This window comes from Hyalella azteca, unplaced genomic scaffold (genome assembly GCF_000764305.2).
Source record: "Hyalella azteca isolate HAZT.00-mixed unplaced genomic scaffold, Hazt_2.0.2 contig7624, whole genome shotgun sequence".
Lineage (NCBI taxonomy): Eukaryota > Metazoa > Arthropoda > Malacostraca > Amphipoda > Hyalellidae > Hyalella > Hyalella azteca.
The window spans coordinates 315,854-339,060 of NW_025937745.1; the positions used below are offsets into that span (position 1 = coordinate 315,854).

Below are 23,207 nucleotides of genomic sequence, written 5' to 3' on the forward strand. Positions count from 1 at the left end.
TCATGACTCGTGACTTATGACTCATGTCTCACACTGATCGTTCACGCACCTGCTGTACTATGAGAGTGCGCATTTTCTCCAATGAATATATATACATTAATTTAGAGCTACAGCTTCCGTTCAAAATGGCTATGCTAAAATTTTTTCGCTACTCTTCCTGTCGATGATGAGAAGAATTATTTTAGAAGCGACTCTAAGGAATTAGAATGCTTATTAATATAATCAAAAATGCCTTAGGCGTATCTCAAAACACTGGAATAAAAATAGCTCCCAGTTACACAAGAAAATGCCGTTGTCGTTCTGTTACATAACAGAATGTAAATCACGCCACGTTGTGTAATAGAATGCCGTTACCGTCCCGTTATATACGTATAATGAAATACTATAAAAGTCTCGTTTTACGTTGGAATGCAAATAACGTCCCAATATATAACAGAATGTCGTGACCGTCTCTTTGTACAAAGCAATGTCGTAAATATTATAATTGGTATCCGCTATTTCTGCTTCTTCCAGAACAGCGAAATAGGTCGTACGAATAGCATTATGAGGTGAGACCTAATGGAAATAATCGTTCGCTGCACGATATCAGCGAAATTCAACTTTACTTGCTGAGATTATATATGGGAACGAAACCATGCACCTGCATGCGTAAGATTATAAATATGCCTGACGACATGGATATGTCATCAGTGTTGTTCAGCGATGCGCACAATGACAATTAATGTGAATATATACTGCTTTATCATTTTATAGTTGTACAGGGTGTTTCAGAATTAAGTAACCCTTTTAATTTGTTAATAAATAAAAAACTAAGAACGTTATGAAGTTGAAACTTGTTTTTTTTTTAAAGAAGAACATTTTTATGGTAATATTGTATCATAGTTACGTCATTATCCTGTATAGCTTGCTAAATTTGTGTTTAATTATAGAGAAGAGCCTATTTTGTCAAAACAATTGTGGTGGGCATTTAAAAGATATTATATTTAAAAACTAGGATACAATATTACCATAAAAATGTTCTTCTTTTAAATAAAACAGGTTTCAACTTCATAACGTTCTTAGTTTTTTATTTATTAACAAATTAAAAGGGTTACTTAATTCTGAAACACCCTGTACCATGTACATGACGATATACGATTATGTGTGTTAGTTTCAGAAGGTAAAGAAATATTTCTGTGTAAAGTTCGCTGGCCAATCAAGAATTGAAGTTGTAAAACGAAATCCCTCATAATCATTGTGAGTATTTAATGAGTCATCGAGTTGCTAATGATGAAGGCCTCACTATCATCGTGAGTATTTAATGAGTGATCGAGTAGCTAATGATGTAGGCCTCACTATCATCGTGAGTATTTAATGAGTGATCGAGTTGCTCGTGGTGTAGGCCTCACTATCATTGTATTTAACGTGTACATTTACTTCACGAAAAATAATTTCCCTAGCGTGAAAAATCAACTAATATAGCACTGGTTTCATTTTCAAGCTATAAAGTAATCTGAATTACTATTTCGAATAACAATACAAATTATATACAAATATCACTAGATATATGTTCTACAAACACTTCTGTTTAGTTTCTCCAAACGTATTACGTTGAACCAGCGTTGATTATGAGTTGATTTCACTGAAACTACGTTGATAAAACGTTTATTTCATAGATAAACGTTTATTCAACCTTATACCAATGTGAAATGGTTGGTGGAATTCAGTAGATTTCTAACGAAAAAAACATGCCCGTTCCCACGCAGTCTAAGTTCACATGAAGTGCGTAACTATATCTAGAAAACTTTTAAAATAAGCCATGGACTTTTCATAGTGAAAATAACTGTATAATAAAAAGAAACAGACGTAATTATTCAAAGAAAAATGAACGCACCGACATCGTTATACTAATTATAAAATTATCGTTGCTGTAATCGGTGGAACCTTGAGCTCGCGATATGCCAGAAAAACATGTTTTTGTCACTATATACGTACTAATTTACAGTAAAAAAAAACAGGTGTGAGCTGCCACACATAAAGCACGTCGCACCTTCCTTATCTGTATCAGACGCATGGGTGCAATTATGCTCTGGCAATTACGGCAATCAAAGCGTAACTTCAAACAACTCTAATTAGGCGTCTAAATACGATAACTCTTTATTGTTCTACTTAAGGGTTATAATATTAATGTAATTAAAAGATAGAGATCGTTTACGCGATTGCATTGCGCGCTGACTCATCGATGACGCAACCTTTAACCAAAAGCAAGCTAGACTTGCCATAGATAACAGCCTTCACTGATAACCCATCAACTGATAACAGCTATGCTTATAACGTTCGAGAAACAGATATTTATTACATCACTGTTATTGAAAGTCTCAGTGTCTCCGATACGCTGTCGTGCGAAGCATCACGGGCCGATATAAGTGCTATACGTGATCGGGATACGTGTTGTATAGGAAATAATATAAAACTCACGTTCTGAACACGAAGTGTAAGTGAAATATCGTACGAAATATGTATCGTAAGTAGAAACGAAAAATATTGAGAAAGAGAAAGTTTAATCAACATTTCCGTGTGACGAAATATCGTCTAACCTTGTCATCATGTCGGGGGTGAGTCATAATCTATAATTAAATGATACCTTAGCTTACAAATGATGGTACCGTTAGCGATAATTGATGATGATAATAATAAATTACGTTCCCGTTCCCAATTGTTAACATACGTAACTCACAATAATCATTAATTTATAACTAAAGACCCACGTGTAAAAAATTGTATAAACCACGTGCGTAAATGTATATTTCATACGAATAAGTTTATGAATGAATCATACAAGTAAATTTAAAGGTCATGCACCCAGATTTATTAGCCAGCGTGTATTCTTTAAAAAAATTCTTCTATGATTACTTGTTTTAGAGCAATTTTTTTCCATTTTTCACAAGTAAATGGAATAAAATTATTAAAAAATAACATTAATAAAAAGGATTTGATTATGTTGCGTGCTCTATATCTATCACACACACAAACACAAGTAGGAACAGAACAGAAACACAAGTAAGATCACGGACATGTCACAATGGAAAATAGGATTAAATTTCACTAAACAAACGAAAACAAATTTCGAATAACTATTTTAAATTTCTAATCGGGCATCACGAAGTCACCATAAAATATTACCTACAAGCTCTTTTTCCAGAAAAGAGGATCTCTTAAGGGGAAAAGCGTGTCGTTCGCTTCGTTAACTAAATCGAAGTTCTACGTAACAAGCGGCGACAAGATGCAAAACATTCCAGGACAAACTATCTCTGGGGAACTGAATAAAAAAACTCTCGTCAAGGTGCCGTCTAATGGGAAAGCTTCAGTAAGCCCTCAGTCGTCGGTAGATAGACGGTCGATGGAGTCATTCAAAAGACAATTGTCAAATCCTGAGCAGAAAACAGAAGCTCTGCCTGTTAGACAATCTCAACAGGTCGCTGCTGTTCAAGAAGATAACACAAATGGTCAAAGGAAACTCCGACTAATGATGTCATCAAACGGTAGAAAATCAGTCAGCCCGCAGACATCAGTCGATTGTCAGAATTCAGCAGGTAAGCCATTAGGACAATCTGAAAAGATTCCAATTGGAGAAGAGCACATGGGTGACCAGAAAAAAATTCACCTGGCAAGGCCACCAAACGGTAAAAAATCTGCAAGCCCGCAAACATCCGTCGAAAGTCAGAATTCATCCAACTCACAGTTATCAGATGCTACGGAGCTTGCTTCAGCAGCAATACCCATTAGAAATTCTCAGCAGAAATCCGCTGAAGTATCCACCCGACGACTGAACCCATCGTCTGCAGAGATGCGCCCCACCAACGGTCTCGTAAAGACCACTTCGTCGGAGTCCCTAAAAATGCATAAGAGACGAAGCTCCGTTGGTTGCACCAATTTCAACGGAACTGAAACCATTGCCTATCAACAGTCTCTCGAATATACAGGTTCCGCAACGTATAAAAATCGGAAAGCTTCCCTCCCACATCAGAGTTTCAACCGCGGATTGAACGACCAGTTCCGCCGATCATCTGCAACACGTCGGACGAGTGCACCCGAGCAGAAGAATTTCACCGTCACCTACGAGAGAGTTCATGGTCCTGCAGACGGGGCCTATAAAAACGAGTCCAAACCAAGAGGGTTGATCTTCATGAAGAACATCGAAGAATTCGACGACAACAAGTACAGTCTGAGACAAGGTTCCAAAGTGGACTATGCGAACCTGCTAGATCTTTTCCAGCAAATGGGTTATCGCAAAAGCCAAAAGTATTGCGAAACCGGCCATATTACTAAGAAGAAACTTATGGAAGACTTGGAAGCGTTCAGTAAGCTTGACCACAGGGCTTATGACTCTTGCATTTTTATTTTGATGAGTCATGGCGTGCATGATAAGACGTTTGTGTGTTCTGATGGAGAATTCGTGGATTTAATGGATGTTTACTCTATGCTTAACAACACCAACTGTCAACACCTTCGCAACAAGCCAAAAATATTCATCCTCCAGTTCTGCCGACCTCAGAGCAAGTCAGTAAACCAAGTTCGTACGAAAACCGGCGTGTCGTACTTATCGCCGAGTGCCACCGAAGAGTTCATTGAACTTAAAATAAATGCGGCTGTGTATAAAATGGCAGAGCAGCTGAGGAAGGAGTTCTCGGCAATGTTCGCTGAGCACTCGGGAACCTTGCTTGCAGTTCAGAAAGAACCCCAAATTCCGGGTGAACTCATTACCCACAAGGAACACCAGGACCCAGAAGAACACCATTCCCACCAGTACAAAGTACCAACGATCAGGGAACTTTCACCTGAACGTACCCCTGGTCTCTCCACCAGTCCTGCACTATCAGAGAGTCCTGAGTTTCCTGCCAGTCCTGCGTACTATCCTGCTACGCCCCTGCAGCGTCGCAGAAATTATTCTCTAGACTACTTGAGCTCGCCCAATCTGGTCTCTTACGAACACAGACATGAGCACACTGTTTTCCCTTTCGGTGAGTGAAGCATCATTGAGAACAGTTATTTGTTGATTGTGACTAATGTGAACCATTTGAACTTCTTCAAGGTCCTTTTTGGGAAAGTGGAAGTCCAAAGAAAATTGTTGAGAAATTATAATAAAATATGAATTCTATTGCGTAGTAAGTAAAAATCATGTGCTTTGTCCATGAAATACAGAATATGATGTCCTCATATTCCCCTCTTCCTCATATCCCACCTTCTTCATATTCTCTTCCTCCTCTTATCCACGTGCCCTTACATTCTTCGCGTCCTCACATTCAGCATTTCTTAATTCCCCGTGTATTCACAATTGCTTCCCCTCCCCAAATTCCCATTTCCTCATGTTACTCATTTCCTCTCATACCCTGCACTTCACGCTCCCCTACCCAGACGAGAACGACAGCGAGCTCATGCCTGACGCCGAAGCGCAAGACACAGACGGCTGTGACGCCCCGAGCCCCGACTACTCTGACATGTACTCGATCTTCTCGACCAACTCTGGGGGTGTTGCATACCGCCATCCCCGCAAAGGGTCGTTGCTGGTGCAGGCCATCTGCCAGGTCTTCGCCAAGCACGCATACCATGAGGACATCGAGGGGCTCGTTAGACGGGTTAGTTCTTGTACTTAGTTCTTATACTTAGTTCTTGTACTTAGTTCTTATACTTAGTTCATGTACTTAGTTCTTGTCTTCAGTTGTTTTACTTAGATGTTGTCGGTTGAATATCATAAGGACCGCGAGTGGCTCGTATTCCGGGTGAGGGATAAGGTTCATCAGTTCGAGGGATAATAGTTATCTTTTTATGTTATTTGAAGTAGTTATTCATAGCTATTTCTTCAGTTGTTATACTCAACTGGTAGGAGTACAACCTCCAGGCCAAAGTAATGTCTCATATGTTGATGCCTCGGCTCCCGTGACAACGTGTTGATACCTAACTTCCACCTTGACACAAACTAATTTATATTATATTAATATTACATATATCATATTATATTACATCATATTTTATAATATTATTTCATTATATATGAAGGTATCGAAGTGGATGCAGCAGGAGATCTCAAAGGACAACCCTCTAGCCAGCCACCGCCACGCGGTGGTTGAGCGCGTCAACAACGGCCTGGACAAAGCCTTCTACTTCAACCCAACCGTCCTTAAGAGTCCTAAGCGCCACATGACCATCGCCTTCTGAAGTGTGATGAGTGTGATGTAGAGTGTGGTGTGAAGTGTGGTGTAGAGTGAGAGCCTCGACCGCAACATCACCATCGCCTTCTGAAGTGTGACGAGTGTGGTGTAGAGTGTGGTGTAGAGTGTGGTGAAAAGTGTGGTGTAGAGTGTGAGCCTCGACCGCAACATCACCATCGCCTTCAGAAGTGTAATGAGTGTGGTGTAAAGTGTGGTGTAAAGTGTGGTGTAAAGTGTGGTGTAGAGTGAAGGCCTCGACCGCAACATCACCATCGCCTTCTGAAGTGTGACGAGTGTGGTGTAGAGTGTGGTGTAGAGTGAGAGTCCTAAGCGTAACATGACCATCACCTTCTAAAGTGTAACGAGTGCGATGTAGAGTGTGGTGTAGACTGAGAGTCCTAAGCGCAACATGACCATCGCCTTCTGAAGTGTAACGAGTGTGATGTAGAGTGTGGTGTAGACTGAGAGTCCTAAGCGCAACATGACCATCGCCTTCTGAAGTGTAGAGTGTGATGCAGAGTGTGGTGAAGAGTGAGAGCCTCGACCGTAACATTACCATCGCCTTCTGTAGTGTGATGAGTGTAATGCAGAGTGTGGTATAGATTGAGAGCCTCTACCGCAACATCACCCTCCTCTTTCAAAGCGTGACGTCGGATGTGATGTAGGGTGTGGTATAGAGTGAGGTGTAGAATGAGAGTCCCAGGTGTAACATCACCATTGCCTTCATCACCAGTGATAGAGCCGGAGGAAAATAGTACGAAGAAGGGGGCAGTAGTTAGAGAAGAAGGGGGCGGTAGAGTAAGTGAAGGGGGTGATAGAGTGAGTGATGGAGGTGGTGGAGTACATGAAAGAGGTGGTAGAGTAAGTGATGGAGGTGGTGGAGTACATGAAAGAGGTGGTAGAGTAAGTGAAGGGGTGATAAAGTGAGTGATGGAGTACATGCAATAGGTGATAAAGTAAGTGATGGAGGTGGTGGAGTACATGAAAGAGGCGGTAGAGTAAGTGAAGGGGTGATAAAGTGAGTGATGGAGGTGGTGGAGTACATGAAAGAGGCGGTAGAGTAAGTAAAGGGGTGATAAAGTGAGTGATGGAGGTGGTGGAGTACATGAAAGAGGTGGTAGAGTAAGTGATGGAGGTGGTGGAGTACATGAAAGAGGTGATAGAGTGAGTGATGGAGGTGGTGGAGTACATGAAAGAGGTGGTAGAGTAAGTGAAGGGAACGGTAGTGTCAAGGTATCACCAACTAAGTAAGTTGGCGATACCCTGAGTATTAAAGCTAGTGATCAAGTTAGTAGTAATTAAGGTGAATGATAAATTAGTTATTAAATTGTGTGCTGAAAGTATTGGAAAAGTGGTGTTTGATGGATGATTAATTAAGTTAGTGATAAAATGGTAGGTAAAATGAGGGGTAAAATGAGTTGCGATGTGAATATTAATGTTTTTGGTGAAGTGAGCTTCCGCATATAAGTGGTGAAGTTAGTGGTTTTTGGGAACGGTGAAGCAAGTTATATAATTAATGTGAAATTGAGTGGTGAAGCGAGAGGTGGTAGTTTAAAGTGAAGGACTCGGGAAAGTATAAAGTGATACCAAGGTTCAAAACCGTTCATTAAAATACACACTGAAATTCTCGAGAAATTCTTAGGCTATATAGGAATCGATGGCCGCTGATGTGCCGCCCATGATTATTATTTTAACTAATAAATTTGATTACGAATAATTTCGGCTCTGCTACTATTCCGTCAGTAGTTTTAATTTAACATAGAATATAAATAAAAATTGCGAATTTTAATTGGTTTCACGGTGACAACAAATTATATTATTACAGTCGTAAATGTAATTTAATTCGATTATATATGTTTACCTGAGGTTGTAATTATTATCTTGATTAACTAAATCATAACCTCTAAGTACCTTTCTCTAATTAGGAACATAATTTTACCATTAGCTTATTTGTACGCAATAATTGATGTTTTCAAACAAATTATATTTTCGATAGTTATCACACAATATGAATTTTGCATATACATATTTTGTTACATTATGAAATATAAATGATTAATAAGTGCACGACTCCTTTTCTTTTTACTACATACATTCGAATAATTCATTAATCGTTATAGCCGCTTATTATCTCGGAATTTTTATCCTATCTTATCTTTGAATTAGAGCTGCTTGTGACAAGCTTATCAGCCCGATATCATAGGATTGTCATTGCAGGCCATTTGGCGATAGCATGCATTGCACATGATAAATGGGGAACACAATTTCCAAGGAAACAATCAGCGTGTGCAGCTTAGGCCTTCTCATAGTCAACAAAAGCCTCCTTAGCCTTAACATAGGCCTTCTAGGTGGCAACGTTGGCCTCTTTACCGTCAACATAGGCCTCCTTAGTGGCAGCGCAGGCCTCCTTGCCCTTAACATAGGCCTTCAAGGTGGCAACTTTGGCCTCTTTACCGTCAACATAGGCCTCCTTAGTGGCAACGTAGGCCTCCTTACCCTTAACTTAGGCCTTCTAGGTGGCAACGTGGGCCTACTTACCGTCAACATAGGCCTCCTTAGTGGCAACGTGGGCCTCCTTACCGTCAACGTAGTCCTCCTCATCGTCAACATGGCCTCATGAGGCAGCTGCGGCCACAGGCCTAATGGCTCCCGTATAATTTTTGGTGCAGTAATTCCCCTCTAAGGAAGCTGGTCATCGTAAATTGCCCTGCTAAGTGGCAGGCGCTAACGAGCGCTCGAGCCTCGAACATATTTTTAAATTAGGGTAGACAAATCCAGGGCTTTTGAATGGCCGGTAAGATTACTATTAATCCTTAATTATCTTACATAATTGGGGACATCTTTTAACGGCGATAAAATTGTGGTCGACTGTTGGAAGGTCCAATATATGTGTCGTAATCTATGTAGTAATTAAATATAAGCAGAATTGATAAAATATTATTTAGCAGTAAAATTGTTGAAATAACAATATAAAATCACTTTGATTCATCATGAAGGAAGCTTCCTGGACTCACGAATTTCAGAGCAAAATTCATTTTCAAAACACAGTCAAATCTTATGTCTAACTTAACTGAATTAACCACACTAGCTCAGGATAATATATCATAATATATATGTACCATATTATAACAGATAGTGTGTCATAATATATATATAACCCAACATACGTATACCGTGGACGGAGGCAAAATCTTATAGATTTCGATTGGATTAATTGGACAAATAATTATAATTGACTGAAAAATATCTTCTTTTAAATCTCGAGCGGAATAGTGAGTAAATCTCCGCTAAATATAGCCAGAGATATTGTGGTTACTTTCATCCCGATAGAAATTCATACTGCCAGTAAGCTACGGCATAAGTGAACTATTATATAAATAGGCTCATTAATGCTCATATGTATTAATAATATATGTGAATATATATAACATGTATTCGATTTTGATCCGTATCTGAGATACTTGTTGTATATACTTATATAATTTCCAAATTTCAATTTTAAGCGTTGTAATAACTCTTCACCTGCTTGATGATGAATATTGAATATTCTAAACGTCGTATTTCAGTAAAATGTCATTTGGTAATCTGCTTTTTGATCTCCAAGCACTCGCAAGAAATTTCGTTCGGCCTATTGAAAAAAATAAGAAAATTGTTAATAAAAGGCATACTCTGGTCTCCAATTAGACCTGCATAACTGAAGAACTTCTGCCTAACAACACAACACTAACACATAATATATTATTTTATGAATCAACAAGCACTCAACTAATATCCAGGAACCAATTAAACATGGAATAACCAGAATTTTTATTCCTCTATTCTGTATATTCTATGCTATTCTTCAAAAAATTTTTCGAGTAATACCAAAATTTTTATTGATTAAAATATAACGATAATTTTTAACTTAGTTTTTAATAGCAACGTCTCGATCAGGCCTTCAAACTTGAATTGTAAAAGGCAAACTTTTTGCAGTTTAAAAAGAATGCAATTAATCGGCGACCGCTGGAGGTGGTCGTGTTGCTCGATGCTGACGTCAGCTAAATCGACCATCGTCCATTAATCGACCGTAGCTAATTTCATTTTACTTCAAATTTCTTTTTCCAACTACATTTTCAGAAATTAAAGGCGAGCCAAAAGCGGGCATGTATTTTCACCGTCATTGACTTGAATATGATTTATTGTTATTATTATTGTGATAAATTACCTGAACACGATTTATTATTATTATTCTTATTATTATTATAATTATTATTATTATTATTATTAATATTATTATTATTATTATTATTATTTTTATTATTATTGTTGACTTGAATAGGTGAATTAAATTGGATTTATCATTGTTATTGATTTGAATGTGATTTGAAATACTATTAAATTTTGTATAACTGCACTTGAATTTCCGTACGGGTATTTTTCCCACTGTTTCCAACAGCCGGCGAGATGTCAACACGTCCCGTAAACTCTAAAATTGATGGTCAAATTGCCCAAATAGTGACACACTTGTTAAGCTTAGCAATAATAACTGGGTCAAGATTACCACAAATATTGCATTACAATTTATACAAAGTCTCTTCAAATTCTCTGAGTGTACGTCCACGATAAGATCGTTCTTTTCATTGACGTAAAATTCTGTTTGACGGAAAAAAAGTTGAGACGTCGTCTTAACCCTCTACCACCGTATGTCACTCTCCAGGAACATAACTATCAACTATATTATTCGTAAACTTTTGAGTGTAGCAACCTGAGGTCGTTTGTACGCAACAGAGAACATTTTAAAGTTGTCGTACGTGGCGGCAACCATCAGTGCAAGTCATTTTGCGCTCACTAGAACGTATCCTTTTTGGGAAGTAGGCTTGTGACAATATTGCTCCGGTTACTCATTCAGGCAGCAGAGGGTTAAAAAAGCTACCGTAAATCATTTAAATTATACGACGAACTTGAAAAATCGTTGAAATTAAATCGTCCAGAATATGCGAAAAAATTTCCGGAAAGTCTTGGAATATCTGCGAGTATGTTTTCATTTTGTTTTGTTAGATGTAAATGCATGTTAGGACTTCTGTGTTCGCTCGTTTAAGATCTTACTTAACTGGCTTCACGTCAGATGTTGAAACCCGTTGGGTTAGTGGCTCATTTGAGCTTCCGAGTAAAAACCCTAGTTTTAAGTGGCTTTAGTGCTGTGAATTGACTTGCATGCTTGCATGCGCTTAACTCAATTTAAGTACGAGCGAACACTTCTATTACTGTTTACTCTATTTTTATTCTCATAGTTCGCGTCTCTACAGGAGAAAACTTGTCTAGAATTCCTCAACGGAAACAAATAGGTTAGTTAATTGGGTCATTTTGCAATTATTGTTGTTCGCAATTTATTTGGTCTAAACAAACTAAAACAAACTGAGTTACATTTTGAATTTATTTTGAAGATTGGTTCTAACTTCTTATCTCCATTATCCAGATAAGAATCCACCCAACCTCCGTATCGCGCAACTTGACCTCAGCTTGCTTCTTCATTTGTTACATGCCACTAGATTATTTTATTCTGCAATCGGCAATTATTTGGTGAGGATGGAAAGAGAGAGACATATAACTTGCGTCACAGTAACTTATTCCTTTGAATTAAATATTGTTATATTCCCTCCTTAAATCATGTTCTTTTACTGATAACAGCCAATTTTCCCTGCAGTGCACACCACTACTACTGTTATCTGGTCTCTAACTGGCCACTTTCACCCACTTCGTTTGGCGATAAATAAAGGTTCTCAGATTTAATTAACTTCTTTTATTTACACTTGCGCAGAAATTAAATAAAACGGCATCATCTGAGCAGGTGAAAAAAGTAAGCCTTATTGTAGCAGCTGCAGTAAATAAGTAAGCGTTATTGTAGCAGCTGCAGTCAATAAGTTAGCGTTATTGTAGCAGCAGCACTAAATAAGCTGTCTCTTATACACATCTTCATGTGTATAAGAGACAGGTACATTATAGNTTATTGTAGCAGCTGCAGTAAATAAGTAAGCGTTATTGTAGCAGCTGCAGTAAATAAGTAAGCATTATTGTAGCAAAGGTAGTAAATAAGTGAACGTTATTGTAGCAGCTGCAGTAAATAAGTAAGCGTTATTGTAGCAGCTGCATTAAATAAGTAAGCATTATTGTAGCAAAGGTAGTAAATAAGTAAACGTTATTGTAGCAGCTGCATTAAATAAGTAAACGTTATTGTAGCAGCTGCATTAAATAAGTAAACGTTATTGTATCAGCTGCAGTACATCAGTAAGCGTCATTGTAGCAACTGCATTAAATAAGTAAGAAATGTTGTAGCAGCGGCTGTAAATAAGTAAGCTGCAGCTGCAGTACATCTGCCGTCCCAGCAGCTGTACTGCAGCTGTTTTAGGTCAGCAGGTCAGGCAGCGTCCTGGAGGCACGCCAAGAGGTCGCCGCCGTTGTTCCATGCAGCCGCCCACGCTGTCGCCACCAAATAATGTAAACAAACAGTATGAACATGTATACAAGAATTTTCTAGACAATTATACAAATATTTTAAACAAATATACAAATGTTCTAGATAAATATACCAATATATAACAAATATACAAATATTCTAAATAAATATACAAATATTTCAGACAAATATGCAAATATTCCAGACATATATACAAATATTTTAGACAAAATACGAATATTTTAGGCAAATATACAAATATTTCATACAAATATACAGACATTTTAGACAAATATGCGAATATTTTAGACAAACATACAAATATTCTAGACAAATATACATATATTTTAGACAAATATACAGACATTTTAGAAAAATATGCAAATATTTTAGACAAGTATACAAATATTTTAGAAAAACATACAAATATTCTAGACAAATATACAAATATTTAAGACAAAAATACAAATTTTTTATACACGTATTCTAGACAAATATACAAATATTTTAGGCACAAATACAAATTTTTTATACAAATATTCTAGACATTTATACAAATATTTTAGACAAACATAAAAATATTTATACAATTATACAATATTCAGGACAAATATTATAGAAAAATATACAAATATTCTATACAAATTAACTGCTATTCTAAACAAGTAAACAAAGAACATAATCAAACGAATAGAATTAAACAAAATTACACACCCAGGCCCTATTAAAAAGAGTATTCATTATTTAATCTACTAAATTTTAAGAATAGATTACATCAGATGTTTTGATCAACATTATATAAGCAGAATGTTCAAGTCATGAAATTCTTTTAGTTAAGGCCGAAAATGTTTTTGCTTGATGACATTGATGGCACTAGAGCCTTTTTTAGTTCTAATATACGGACACTTTACAGCTGTAATTCGTTACAGCTGTAGCTACTGTGCAGGTGCAGCTGTAGCTACTGTCCAGGTGCAGCTGTAGCTACTGTACAGGTGCAGCTGTAGCTACTGTACAGGTGCAGCTGTAGCTACTGTACAGGTGCAGCTGTAGCTACTCTACAAGTGCAGCTGTAGCTACTCTACAAGTGCAGCTGTAGCTACTGTACAGGTGCAGCTGTAGCTACTCTACAAGTGCAGCTGTAGCTACTGTTTAATTGCAGATGTAGCTACTGTACAGCTACAGCTGTAGCTACTGTACAAGTGCAGATGTAGCTACTGCACAGCTACAGCTGTGGCTACTGTACAAATGCAGATGTAACTACTGTACAGCTACAGCTGTGGCTACTGTACAAGTGCAGATGTAGCTACTGTACAGCTACATCTGTAGCTACTGTACAGGTGCAGCTGCACTCGCTGCACCTGATGTTGCAGCTGCTGTGTAGGCCTGAGGCTTAAAGTATATGCGACAGAAAATCCTGACCAGCCTTCGCTGGTCGAGCGATAAGCGGCAGCCCGGCGTCTGATGGACGGTCGGGGACGGCGATTGGGCGAATAAAAGCAGGGATGACAGGACAGTCGCTTACTGGCAGTCGTGATCTCTGGCAGTCTCAGTCAGTCGCTGGTCGGGCGTCGTGATCTCTGGCAGTCTCAGTCAGTCGCCGGCCGGGCAGTCGTGATCTCTGACATTCTCCGTCAGTCGCCGGCCGGGCAGTCATGATCTCTGGCAGTCTCACACGAGTCGCCGGCCGGACAGTCATGTTCCTTGACATTCTCCGTCAGTCGCCGGCCGGGCAGTCATGATCTCTGGCAGTCTCAGTCAGCCGCCGGCCGGGCATTCAGGATCTCTGGCAATCTCGCGTTAGTTGCGTGGGAGCGCTCGTGAAGGCAGGTTGTGTGAGGTGTCGCTCTGATAACGCCGCTCTTGTGTGCGTCAATTTCCGAGCCGGTTAATTTGAAGTAAGTTTTATACCGAAACAATTAAATTTATCTAAAAATTATGCAGTGAGTGCCATTTTGTGACTATTTATATTTTAATTAAGGGAAGCAGAGAATGCATTTCTCATTGTAGGCTGACGCGCGTCACAATAATGCTTCCGAATACAAAGCCGCAAGACTCATAGAGCTGAGGGCCTTCTAGAGGAATGAGACTTCTAGAGCACCCGGACCTCCTAGAGCACCCGGACCTCCTAGAGCTCCTGGGCCTCCTAGAGCTCCCGGGCCTCCTCGAGCTCCCGGGCCTCCTAGAGCTCCCGGGCCTCCTAGAGCTCCCGGGCCTCCTAGAGCTCCCGGACCTCATAGAGCTCCCGGGCCTCTTAGAGCTCCTGGGCCTCCTATAGCTCTCGGACCACCTAGAGTTCCTGGGCCTCCTAGAGCCCCTGGGCCTTCTAGAGCTCCCGGACCTCATTGAGCTCCCGGACCTCCTAGAGCTCCCGGACCTCCTAGAGCTCCCGGACCTCCTAGAGCTCCCGGACCTCCTAGAGCTCCCGGACCTCCTAGAGCTAAAAATATTTTCCAATTCAAAACCCTTTTCAACGCAAAATATTTTCCAATTTAAAACCCTTTCCAACGCAAAATATTTTCCAATTCAAAACCCTTTCCAACGCAAAATATTTCCAATTCAAAACCCTTTCAAACGCAAAATATTTTCCAATTCGAAACCCTTTCCAACGCAAAATATTTTCCAATTTAAAACCCTTTCCAACGCAAAATATTTTCCAATTCAAAACCCTTTTCAACGCAAAATATTTCCAATTCAAAACCCTTTCAAACGCAAAATATTTTCCAATTCGAAACCCTTTCCAACGCAAAATATTTTCCAATGAAAAATATTTTCCAACGCAAAATATTTCCAATTAAAAATATTTTCTAATGCGAAATATTTTGCAATGCAATATATTGCGGTGCCTCAAACGCTGGAAGAAGTCGCTGGGAAGTGAATTTCAATGTTGCCGTCTGCCGCTGAGGAGGGGAAGAGTGGGAAGAAGAGAAGGGGAAGAGAGGGAGAGGAAGAGGAGGAAATGGGGAAGGAGAGGAGGGGAAAAAGAGGGAAGAAGGGAAGGAAGGAAGAAGTGAGGAATTGAAGCAGGGGAGACATTGAAGAGATGGCGAAGAGGGAAAGGAGAATGTGGTGGAAAGGGGGGGACGAGAGATGAGGGGAGGAGTTGTAGAGGGGGAGATGTAGAAGATGGGAAGGAGAGTAGGAGGAAAGAAAGAGGGGGAGGAGAGGGAGCCCCGTGAGGAGAGAGGATGAGGAAGAAGAGTGCAAAAGTGCTCCTCAAAAGAAGGCGAAAAGACGTGGAAGAATTTGGGGAAGAATAGTCCTTATTCCAGGGAGCCATCTCCTTCATTAGGGATCTCTCCCTCATTAGGGAGCCCATCCTCATTAGGGAGCTCTCCCTCATTAGGGAGCTCTCCCTCATTAGGGAGCTCTCCCTCATTAGGGAGCTCTCCCTCATTAGGGAGCTCTCCCTCATTAGGGAGTTTTTCCTCATTAGGAGGCTCTCCCTCATTAGGGAGCTCTCCCTCATTAGGGGGCTCTCCCTCATTAGGGAGCTCTCCCTCATTAGGGAGCTCTCCCTCATTAGGGAGTTTTTCCTCATTAGGAGGCTCTCCCTCATTAGGGAGCTCTCCCTCATTAGGGGGCTCTCCCTCATTAGGGAGCTCTCCATCATTGGGAGGCTCTCCCTCATTAGGGAGCCCTCCCTCATTAGGGAGCTCTCCCTCATTAGGGAGCTCTCCCTTATTAGGAGGCTCTCCCTCATTAGGAGGCTCTCCCTCTTTAGGGAGCTCTCCCTTATTAGGAGGCTATCCTTCATTAGGAGGCTCTCCCTCTTTAGGGAGCTCTTCCTCATTAGGAGGCTCTCCCTCATTAGGGAGCTCTCCCTCATTAGAGGGCCAATCGAAAAGTCTCCAAATTTGGAGCCCTTTCAAATTTTGGAGCAGCCCCCCTTCCCAGCGGGGGAGATTTTCCCTTTTTGCGTAGTCTTCCCCTCTTAGGGAACCCTCAGATCCCCTTACCCTCGTAAGAAGCCCCTTCCCCCTGCCGGGGGACAAAGGGGATTAAGTTGTGGTGCAGCAACATCAGGACACTCTGCCGTCAGGAGGCGTGGGGAAGTTTTAAGAGGCCACTCAACGTGCCAGCCTCGAGTGGCTGAATATCCTCTCTGAGCCTCGAGAGGCTGAATAGCCTCTCTGAGCCTCGAGAGGCTGAATAGCCTCTCTGAACCTCGAGAGGCTGAATAGCCTCTCTGAGCCTCGAGTGGCTGAATATCCTCTCTGAGCCTCGAGAGGCTGAATAGCCTCTCTGAACCTCGAGAGGCTGAATATCCTCTCCGGGCCTCGTGAGGCACACTAAGCCGGAACCTAGTGAGACTCTCTAAGCTTGAGCCTCGTGGGGCCTTCTAAGCTTGAGCCTCATGAGGCACTCTAAGTCTGGGCCTCATGAGGCACTCTAAGCCCAAGTCTCATGAGGCACTTTAAGTCTGAGCTTCGTGTGGCACTCTAAGCATACTGTATAAATTATCACAATATGCATTAAATCCTGTAATATTATACTGTTATTAACAGCTGACTTGATTATCAGTAAATCTATAATTCGTAAGATGGATGTTAATGACATGCATCGACAAATTTCCAAGCAGACAAACAACAGAGACTTTTAATAATTATCATTGATTCAATATACTTTTAATAATTATCACTTATTCAAAAGACTTTATTAATTATCGATGATTCAACAGACTTTTAGTAATTACCATTGATTCAACAGACTTTTAATACATAATATAAATTACTTCTCCTGTTCAGTTTGTGTACTTACATACATTAAAATACGATTTTTCAAGTGTACGAATATTTATTTCCCCCCACTGTAATTATCATTGATTCAACAGATAATGAATAACAGTTATCAACTTTAAATCAACAGTTAGTTCATCAACAGAGCCTGTTGATGACGTTCTGCTTTATTGACAAAATCGGCTGCCAACTCTCTTGTGGACTAACATTTGCAAGAAAGCCCTGCCGAGATACCTACTCTTCGAAATCGTTGACATGGCTTGCATTTGTGATTTTATAAGCTGCTTAAGTTACAGTTTATTTTTAATTTAGTCTGAGTTGATTTCATCGAAGTTTTGGATGGTATTTGTATCATGCTTGGGGATTAGCTACATTTGACGGGTGTACTTAACGTCGGATTTACAGCATTTTCGGACAACTTTATCGCGTCGGGACAACTCTACGTCGGATCAACAACTTTGTGGCAGTCGGACAACTTTATCGCGACGACGTAACCTTACGCCTGATTCAAAAATTTCTTGCAACCAGATTACATTACTGCGTCTTGATATTCTTTTTTCATCCGGAATACTTTACGCCTTATTCCCAACTTTCCGACTGCCGGACAACTTTGTATCGTCGGGACAACTTTACTACGATTCACAACTTGGGTCGCCCGGTCGTCGAGGTTTCCGCTTCACTGCCGACGTCTGAAAAATGCGACACGGACGACCAGACCGGGGGCACTAAAAGCTGGAGGGGAAGAGTGTCCGGTGCGGGGAAATGTGGGCTTGAATTGATGAAAATGAGGATAAAGTGAGGGGAAAGGCGGGTGCAAGATGAGGGAAAATGTTGTTATAGGTAAATGATGATGAGTGTTCAAAGTGAGGGAAAAGGTGGGTGCAAGATGAGGGAAAATGTTGTTTTAGGTAAATGAAGATGAGGGTCCAAAGTGAGGAAAAAGGTTGTGTGCAAGACGAGGGAAAGTGTTGTTTTGAAGAAATGAAGATGATGGACTAAAGTGAGGGAAAAGGTGGGTGCAATATGAGGGAAAATGTTGTTTTGAATAAATGAAGATAAGGTTGCAAAGTGAGGAAAAAGGTGGATGCAACATGAGGGTAAATGCTGTTTTGAATAAATGAAAATGAGGGTCTATGGTGAGGGAAAATTTTCGGGTTTAATTGCTGAAAATGATTGTCCGATGCAAGGGAAGATAAGGGTGCGAATTTATGAATGTGTTGGTTTAATTTGAGGAAAAACGTTAGTTTGAACTGATGAATATGAATTTCCAAAATGAGGGGAAATGTCGATCTATGCTGATGAAAAGGATGCCCCAAAGTAAGGGAAAGTGAAAACTCAAATCGTTGAAAATATAGGTACAATATGAGTAAAATATTGTCAAAACGGGAAGGGAAAAATGTGAGGAGGGAGGAAGAAATCGGATTGAAATTAAAGAGGATTAGTGAGTTTCCTGTTAAGAGAAATCGTTGGTCTAAATTTGATAAATTTTGAGTCTAAATTTAATGAATTATTTTTCTAAATTAAGCGAAGTATTTATGTTGTAGTGAGTGTCTCCCGTATAGTAGTTAAGTGGTATTGTTGTTGTTTAGGTTTATCCCGCATATAAAGTTAAATGGAAGGAGTAGGGAAATAGTGGGAAGAATTGAAAGTCAATATTGGGAAATCAGGAAAATGTAGGAGAATTTGATTAAAAATTTGTCTGAAGTGGGAATGAATAGGAATCAGTACCAGTAAGGTTAAATTTTTAGTTTTGAATGCAGGTGATGACTGAATTGTGGACACGATTAAATGTGTGCTAATTTTGAGCCACACTTGACGAGCCAAAAGCTTCTCTCGCGCACTCCTAAGTCACTACTAAGCTAAAATTAGGACAGTATCAATCTGCTCCTGAATTCCCAAAAGCCAGCACTAAGTTGCCCCTAAGCCACCTCCAAGCCACACCTAAGCCTCTATATTAGGCGTCCTAAGTCACCTCTAAACCTCCTTAATGCACCCTTAAGTCGCCTCTAAGCTGCCCTGAGAAAGCCACGCCTAAGCAGGCCACAGCTAAGTTTCTTTGAGCCGCCCTTAAATCATTCATAAGTTGCCTTTAAGTCGCCCTAAAGGCGCCCATAAGCCACTCTTAAGCTGCCCGTAGACCACCCCTAAGCCGCTCCTAAGCCACATTTAAGCCACTCATAAGCCACCTCTCAGCCACCTCTAAGCCACTCATAAGCCACCCCTAAGCCACTCATAAGCCACCTCTCAGCCACATCTAAGCCACTCATAAGCCACCCCTAAGCCACTCATAAGCCACCTCTCAGCCGCTCTTAACTCTCAAGGGAGCTGCTGCTGACGGCTTTAGATGGATGCTCGCTGGTCTGCGTTCAACGACCCAAACCTTTATCAATTTTATAAACTTTTACGGAATTTTCGCTTTTTTACCATTTTTTATTCCATACACCCTTTTTTCAGCAATAGATAGCCTCTGGCTTCTATTGTTTATTATGCTCCAGAGAAAAACGTTGAATTCGATAAGAAATTCAGATTTCAGTGTTCATCATTCCGTTTCAGCCATGCGAAATTAGATCTGCCTTTTGAATTTGCAGATGCCAATAAAAAATTTTATAAATAAATTAATGTTTTAGGAAACATGGAACGCAGAATCCTACGGACACCGCATCAAAACCAATAACAACAACAGACAAGAGCTTTATCAGTACACTGTATATATTAGCAAACATTGCAAGCGTAAGCAGACATAAGACGTTTTAACGTACGCACACGTTACAAACACAAGCAGTAACGGCAAGAAACATTAGCAAACACTGCCATAAACATAACCAAACACTACCATAAACCCATAAACATAAGCAAACACTATCATAAACATAAGCAAACACTACCATAAACATATGCAAACACTGCCATAAACATATGCAAACACTGCCATAAACATATGCAAGCACTGCCATAAACATATGCAAGCACTGCCATAAACATATGCAAACACTGTCATAAACATAAGCAAACACTGCCATAAACATATGCAAACATTGCCATAAACCTATGCAAACACTGCCATAAATATGTGCAAACACTACCATAAACATATGCAAACACTGCCATAAACATATGCAAGCACTGCCATAAACATATGCAAACACTGCCATAAACATAAGCTATTACTGCCATAAACCTATGAAAACACTGCCATAAGTATGCGCAAACACTGCCATAAACATATGCAAACACTGCCATTAACATAAACAAACACTTCCACAAAAATATGCAAACACCGCCATAAACATAAGCAAACACTGTTATAAACATAAACAAACACTACCATAAACATTTGCAAACACTGCCATAAACATAACCAAACACTACCATAAACATAACCAAACACTACCATAAACATAACCAAACACTACCATAAACACAATAAAACATTACCATACACATAACCAAACACTACCATAAATATAACCAAACACTACCATAAACATAACCAAACACTACCATAAACATAAGCAAACACTACCATAAACATAATCAAACATTACCATAAACATGATCAAACACCACCACAAACATAAGCAACCATTACAAGCATTAGCAGACATATTCAGTATGCATGAATGCGAGAGCATCGAATGATGTTAAACATAGCATCGCTTCAATAATATCATATGGATTCAAAGTCTCTGCATGTGACAGGAGTTTAGGCTGCGAATGCCGGCGTCATTGTCCACCAATTAATGACCAGTTAATGCCCGATATTAGCCAATTGCGTTGGATATTATGAGCGCTCAGTCATTTAAAGTAAATTTTAATTTCGATAATTAAAGCTTTTTGGGTTCCAATAAACGCAAAAAATTATAAACGGACTTTTGGGAGAGGGGCGAACTGTGAAAATTTTGTAAAAGTAACATCGGGTTTCGATACAGAGGATTTGAAACAACGGAATTCGATATTCGGATTTTCATATGACGCGATTCGTGATTCGGGATAAGATATAACTGAATGGGGGTTACGGTATTTGATGCAGTGGGATTCGGGTTACGGTATCCGATGCAGCGGATTTTCGTATACGGAACTTTCGAATCTTGGGGCTCACTTATCGCACAACACCGTGGGTTTCGCGGCTCTTCGCTGCTAAAACTAAAAGAAGCTTAACATCAGGACTTCTTCTAGGAAAATCCTTCTTCCCGAAGTATCCAATGAAGAAGAATTCTTTTTCTCAAGGAATCTCAAGAATAAGAATCCTACTTCTCCCAGAGATCTCTGAAGAATATTACTTCTTAAGGAATCCTCAGGAAAAGATGCCTGCTTGTCTAAGAAACCTAAAATGAATCTTACTTCTCAAAATATTAAATGAAGAAAAATAGAACTTCTCTGAGAATCCTGGGCAGAAAAATTCTACTTCTTAGATAATCCCAATAAAAAATTAAAAGTTTCAGATAATCCTAAAAAGAATAATCCAACTCATCGAATAATCAAATTTCTCTAAGAATCCTAAAAAAAATCCAACTTCTCGAAAATTACAATTTCTTGGAGAGTGATGAGAAGTAGTAGCCTATGTTGTCGAGCGAAATCAAGCAACATGACAAATGTAACAGCGTGACATGCATATCGCTGGAGACGTAAAAGAAAATCAGGCTCTGCATAACTTCGAGGTAAACTTGAGTTAGATATAAGTTTGCGACAACTTCGCCGAGTTCTTAATGAGACGTCCAACCTGGCATAAGGACACGAAAGAAAGGTTCCGGCGATGACGAGAACAGAAATGACGAGAACATTTTTCAACGTGTTTGTTAACGGAGAAAGTTTAGACGTTTGGAGCAGGGATGATCGCGACATTTTCCGATTGATATTATTTTATACTAGATTTTGAGAGAAATCTATGTTTGATGAAATTATTTACGAAGAAAATATAAAGTTTTTGCCGTGCAGTCATTCACAGAAATTCATAATATCTGGTGGAATCTTTTTAAGAATTGACAACACTGGATTCACGAAAATATACATTAATGAGTAGCAGAGATGATACATGACCGTAAAAAATAATCGGTTGCTCCTTGCCTGGTACATTAAATTTTATTCGACACATTCTTTAGCCCCCCCTTGTTATTACAACTGAGGAAGCTCAAGACTGCAGCGACGATATAAACATTGCAAACATAGGCTGGCCGAAGATGTCGCTTGACCTTAACACTATACAAAGTTTCGGGGTCTTTTGAAGACTTGCTTGGAAGACATTTGGGGGGCCTTCTGGAGATTGGTTTGAGTGGCTATAGGGAGGAGGGTCTCTTGCATTGCTAAGAAGATTTTTGGGGGCCATTTGAAGTTTTGTTTGGCAAACTGCTGGCGTGTTTTGAAGACTGCTTCCAGAAAAGTAGAAGGTATTTTTTAGTCCGGTTGTTGGAGCTAACGATGGTTTTGAAAACCGGCTTGATAAACTATTAATTGGGGTCTTTAGAACACTATAGTTCGTATTACTGAAATTAGTAAGGAATTTCTATCGCCTCAATAAGAGTTGGGGATAAATCGTACTGTTTGTTTGCCACTATTAGATATTGTGCACGCCAGATGTTAGCATTGCTATCTTTAAAATACGCTGATGTTTTTATTTAGAAATATAAAAAATATGTGGTATTTTCACTATTTTCCTTATTTTTCGAGTCATCAAATGTGATTATCTTTAATTATATTCGGCATGAAATCTTTTCAGTAAAATAAAATAAATTAATTGGTAATTATAGAGAATAACAAATTCTTCCCGTAGCAACTGGCACTTACAGCACCAATATATTTCTTATTTATGATTTATTTATTTATGATTTATTTATTTATGATTTATTTAAGATG

The 23,207-nt window shown here is 39.6% G+C and overlaps 2 protein-coding genes across 8 annotated transcripts; one reads left to right on the forward strand and one right to left on the reverse strand.

Annotated features, from left to right (window-relative positions):
* Positions 1-1,123: 1,123 nt before the first annotated feature.
* On the forward strand, positions 1,124-9,661 carry LOC108666522. 7 transcript variants are annotated; one of them, XR_007156813.1, is made up of 5 exons: positions 2,213-2,594; positions 3,182-5,000; positions 5,395-5,615; positions 6,037-7,136; positions 7,303-9,661. XR_007156813.1 is itself a non-coding variant. In XM_047881318.1 (4 exons), exons 2-4 carry the CDS (start codon positions 3,263-3,265, stop codon positions 6,193-6,195), a joined length of 2,118 nt encoding a protein of 705 aa, XP_047737274.1. In that variant the 5' UTR covers positions 1,124-1,236; positions 3,182-3,262; the 3' UTR covers positions 6,196-9,661. The 7 variants fall into 7 exon arrangements, 2 of the variants coding, with proteins under 2 accessions (XP_047737274.1, XP_047737273.1); XR_007156812.1 differs by having other exon boundaries at positions 6,037-7,103; positions 7,137-9,661; XR_007156814.1 differs by having other exon boundaries at positions 6,037-7,083; positions 7,179-9,661.
* Positions 9,662-15,881: 6,220 nt separating this feature from the next.
* Positions 15,882-16,641, reverse strand: LOC108666512 (annexin A7-like). The gene is made up of 2 exons (XM_018153397.1): positions 16,578-16,641; positions 15,882-16,336 (listed from the first exon to the last, which is right to left on the reverse strand). Exons 1-2 carry the CDS (start codon positions 16,639-16,641, stop codon positions 15,882-15,884), a joined length of 519 nt encoding a protein of 172 aa, XP_018008886.1.
* Positions 16,642-23,207: the final 6,566 nt, after the last annotated feature.

What these genes read in the sequence shown, in the direction of transcription:
- LOC108666522 (XM_047881317.1), top strand. An exon ending in GCACACTGTTTTCCCTTTCG is followed by an intron (nt 5,001 to 5,394) that starts GTGAGTGAAGCA and finishes TCCCCTACCCAG; the next exon opens with ACGAGAACGACAGCGAGCTC. An exon ending in TCGAGGGGCTCGTTAGACGG is followed by an intron (nt 5,616 to 6,036) that starts GTTAGTTCTTGT and finishes TTATATATGAAG; the next exon opens with GTATCGAAGTGGATGCAGCA.
- LOC108666512 (XM_018153397.1), bottom strand. Translation starts at nt 16,641, where the DNA reads ATGTTGCTGCACCACAACTTAATCCCCTTTGTCCCCCGGCAGGGGGAA. An exon ending in GGAAGGGGCTTCTTACGAGG is followed by an intron (nt 16,337 to 16,577) that starts GTAAGGGGATCT and finishes AGCTCCCTAAAG; the next exon opens with AGGGAGAGCCTCCTAATGAG.